General features: G+C 42.0%; 1 protein-coding gene across 3 annotated transcripts in view; it reads left to right on the forward strand.

Annotated features, from left to right (window-relative positions):
- GRHL2 (grainyhead like transcription factor 2) overlaps positions 1-4,002 on the forward strand; it is a 149,861-nt gene that overhangs the window by 91,038 nt on the left and 54,821 nt on the right. For all 3 annotated transcript variants that reach the window (XM_019528021.1, XM_019528022.1, XM_019528023.1), the window contains exon 9: positions 1,571-1,729. In XM_019528021.1, coding sequence (XP_019383566.1) covers positions 1,571-1,729 — 159 coding nt within the window. The remainder of the gene's footprint in view (positions 1-1,570; positions 1,730-4,002) is intronic.

Here is a 4,002-nt window from a genome sequence, read left to right on the forward strand (position 1 = left end):
GGGAGAGACCCCCAATGGCAGCCATTTTAAGGGGGAAGGTGTGTGGCAGAGCACCTTTAGGTGTCTGCCACTTTAAGGGCAAAATCAGACAGCAGGGCAACTGGCAGGTGTGGGCCAGCCTTAATGAGAAAGTTACATGGCTGGAAGCCAGGCCACGTGATTGGAGGAGAGGGCTGAGCAACCTTCATTTTAGCTCAGGCCTGAGCCAGCAGCAGTAGTAGTAGTAAGGCCCCAGAGAAGGGGCGGTGAGAGGCAGGCCCTAGGGTGAGGGCACGAGTGTAAACTCCGGAAGGGGGCAGTGAGACTAAGGTTGATCTTTGGATGCCTGAGGCTGTAGTTGGGCCCAAGACTGAGTGATGCAGCTCAGCGTGAGTTGTGGATGGAAGGGGCGAGTAGTTGGCCCTAATGAGGGGACGAGAATGATGAGTTATCCAGAGAGGGGCTCGGGTCAGAGTTCTGCCCAGGGCAAGGCAAATTGGCTGGTCATCGTTCAGGTGAAGGTCGTGAGCGGGCCCAAGAGGCTGCGTGCCAGTAAGCCAAGGAGTGCAAGTAGGCAAGCCTGATGGCCTACGCAGTCACTTAAGGGAGCAGGGCAGGTTGGGTGTGGCTCAGTGAGGGGCAGCACGTAAGAGGTCTGGTGAGAGAAGGGAGAGTGGAAGAGGCCCCAGCAAGACAGGGCGGTATGAATGAGGCCTGATGGGGTGGAGTGAAAGGATGAATGCATGAGACCTAGCAAGGAGCTGAGTTTGACCCAGCCACAAGCTGGAGTAAAGAACAATTCAAGGATGCCATCTGTGAGGCATGGGACATGATAAGGGAAGGTCAGAGTTGTGTGTATACATCTATGCATTGGGGTCCTAAATGGGCAGCCTCCCACGTTGTTACAACCAGTATTTTAACAACAAGGCGTGGCAGATGAGACTGGCAGATTGCCCTAGACAGGTGGGTGGGCTGGTACTATGACTGGGCCCTGGGAGCATTGCCCCCTGTTACACATGGCAAAATATGATGTGTCAAAAGCAGAAAAAAGGATGTTGTCAAATGGAAATGGAAGATGATGAGAGCCTAAGCCAGTATTAGTAGTGTGGATGAGTAGGGGAGGTCAGATCTTGGAGATGTTATGCAGAATGATTTGGCAAGCTGAAGATACAACCAGCATATGAAGGCCTAGAGAAGTCAAAGATATAACTCAGGGGAGTGAAAAACAAGGAGGACAGTGGAAAGGAAAAAGAGCTATGGGAAAGTTTAGTTCTGGTTTGTTTATTGAACTTAAACTGATAGCTGAACACTTACGAGATGTCAGACAGGCCAAAATTGAATTTGGAAAGAAATAGTTGCATCTGAAGTGAAGATACAGTTCTGTGAGTTTTTTCAAAATTGAGATGGTAGTTGAATTCAATAACAAAATGTTTATAACTCTCTCTTTATATTTTTTTCTCTCTGTTTTTAATAAAGATAGCTCTTGCTTTAAATTTTGCCACATTTTTATATGGTCTCAGGAGTCTCCAGTGAAGAATAATCACATGTACAGCCTTTTAAAGGTAATCTCTGATCTCTGTCTCTGCTTCAGATTTTCATCACAGTGAATTGCCTGAGCACAGATTTTTCTTCACAAAAAGGTGTAAAGGGGCTTCCTTTGATGATTCAAATTGACACTTACAGCTACAATAATCGCAGCAATAAACCCATCCACCGAGCCTACTGCCAGATCAAGGTCTTTTGTGACAAGGTGAGTGAAGATAACGTTGTGGTAAGTGGGGAGGATAGCTCACTGGACAGTTTGTGTTGCTATTGCTGTATATTAGTGCTAGGTAGAAAAAGACTTTTATTCCAAGAAAAACAGCATTGATGGAGAAGTTTTGACAAGCCCTACTGTACATCTGATGAATCAGCTGCAGAGGATTTTAGTTCCTATGCAGCATCTTTGCACATGATTCTTCCACCCATTGGTGTTTTTGAAATTTTTATCCAGCATTTATTTTTCCCATTTTGCAGATTAGGACAGATGGGTTAAAAGACATGCTCAAGGCCATGGAGAGGCTTTGCTTTTAAAGTGAGGGTAAGATCTCAGTGAGTCCTGCCTTCTAGGCCTGTCTTCAGATCCCTGTCCGATTCCCTCTCTCAAATTTCTCCCATCTTTCTAATTCCCTCATGGCAATAAAATCTTGAAGATTAATCAGGTGGGTTTTAAAAATGGAGAAAAATGTTGCAAAGAACGAATGTAAATGTATGCTCTGAAGTCTTCTTACAGCCTTAGTTCTATATTTTTTAATTGTAACTTTGAATGTCAAATATTTACACAGATTTGAACATACAGCTGGCTGTTAATAGCTCAGTAAATATCAAAGGAACAAGTCTTTCATTTACCTGTTTTAGAAAAGTAATTAGAAAATCAGAATTATTTAAAAAAAAAAAAAAAATTAAGGCTAGAGCACAGCCTCTTCAATGGTGACCTGTAGAAACTGTGGGGCTGAGATTTTGAATGACCAGTGTGAATTACTTTGTGTGTCCACATAACTGATACTTTGTTTCTAGGCTAGGAAACAGGAAATGAATATTGACGCATTTAATCATGACCATTTTCTAGTAGGAGAAGAGACCGCAAGAGTAGTTAAAGTGTTACAGAGATCAAAACTATGTTAAAGGTGCGGGCCGGAGGGCTCCAGGGGATTGGTAATGGATTAGTGAGTCTTTCAGCTTTTAGGTTGGCCTAGGGCTGGCAGACTGAGAATCATCCCTCTCCAAAACATGTTTAGCAGATTATGTGAAACGATGTGGTGGGATCAGAGTCACTTTTTAACATATGAGGGCCCATCTCATAGATACTGGTGCCTGATTTTCTTCTCACTTACACCGATGTAAATCAGGAGTATCTCCACTGAAATCAGTTGGTTCTATCATGGTGTAAAATATGAGTCAGGCAGGAGTAAATCATGACTGAAATTTAAGTCAGGTCTGGAGACTGAGCTGCCCTTTGTACTCACTCTTGTATGCATATGGTGTGGTTGTTTTGGGCTTCTTACAACTGGACAGCAAGACCTTATTGACTTCAGTCTGTGGTTTCAGTGAGAATGCAGAGTGAAAAGCACACAGTAGGGATTTCAGCACAAGTTGCAAGTGTTTTGTTGTGCCCTGCTGAATTAATACGAGAAATTCAGTTGAGACAAAGGAGGAGCATAAGCTGAGCATGAGCAAAACAGGATATGGGTCTCCCTGTCTAAGCTAGCAGAATAAAGAGAGACACTGTTTTGTTTTGTTTTGTTTTGTTTTTAAAAATACAAGAACTAGTATAGGTAGAAAGGGGACTGCTTTCTCTTGCAGTTCTATTATATACCACGTAGTAACACAGAAAAGAATTGTTCTGTTTATTAAACTAAAGAAGAAAAAGAAGAAAATGTGGTATTGCTCCTCCTCCTCTTGATTTAATAAAATATCTTATGAAACTTGTTTCATAAAAGGAAAACATAACATCTTTTGCTATGTTTGCCAAAACCAGATTGTAATATGGTGCTGAAATCTGATGGCTAGAAAGTAGCTAGCCATCACAATTAAAGGGGTTGCAAAGTGACTCTCCAGCATCAATAATGACATGAAGATAAATTTGAAAGTTTTTTTTCCATTTTTATTTTGGTTTTTAATTATGAAAGGAGTTTCCTTTAATATGGAAAACAAAACAAAATATTTTTATCCTGACAGTATTGTTAACATATACAGGGGGGTTTGCAGTATCTCTTACTGGACCAACTATAGAGTTGGGAGAGAGATTAGATAAGCTTTCAGAAAAAGGGCATTTTGTGCTTGAAAGATTGACCAGCATTTCTCCCAACTATATGGCTGCTCCAGTAAAAGATGCAGGCAGTCCTCAAACTTACGATGCAATTGGTTCCTGAAAACCATGTTTTAAGCTGAAACATTGAAACTAGGAACCAATTTTCCCATAGGAACAATGTTTTATAAATGGGGAATTGGTTCCTTTACCATGCTCGACACAGCTGCCTCTAG

The sequence above is a fragment of the Gavialis gangeticus genome, unplaced genomic scaffold, assembly GCF_001723915.1.
Source record: "Gavialis gangeticus isolate Ggan-Ray unplaced genomic scaffold, GavGan_comp1, whole genome shotgun sequence".
NCBI classification, from domain to species: domain Eukaryota; kingdom Metazoa; phylum Chordata; order Crocodylia; family Gavialidae; genus Gavialis; species Gavialis gangeticus.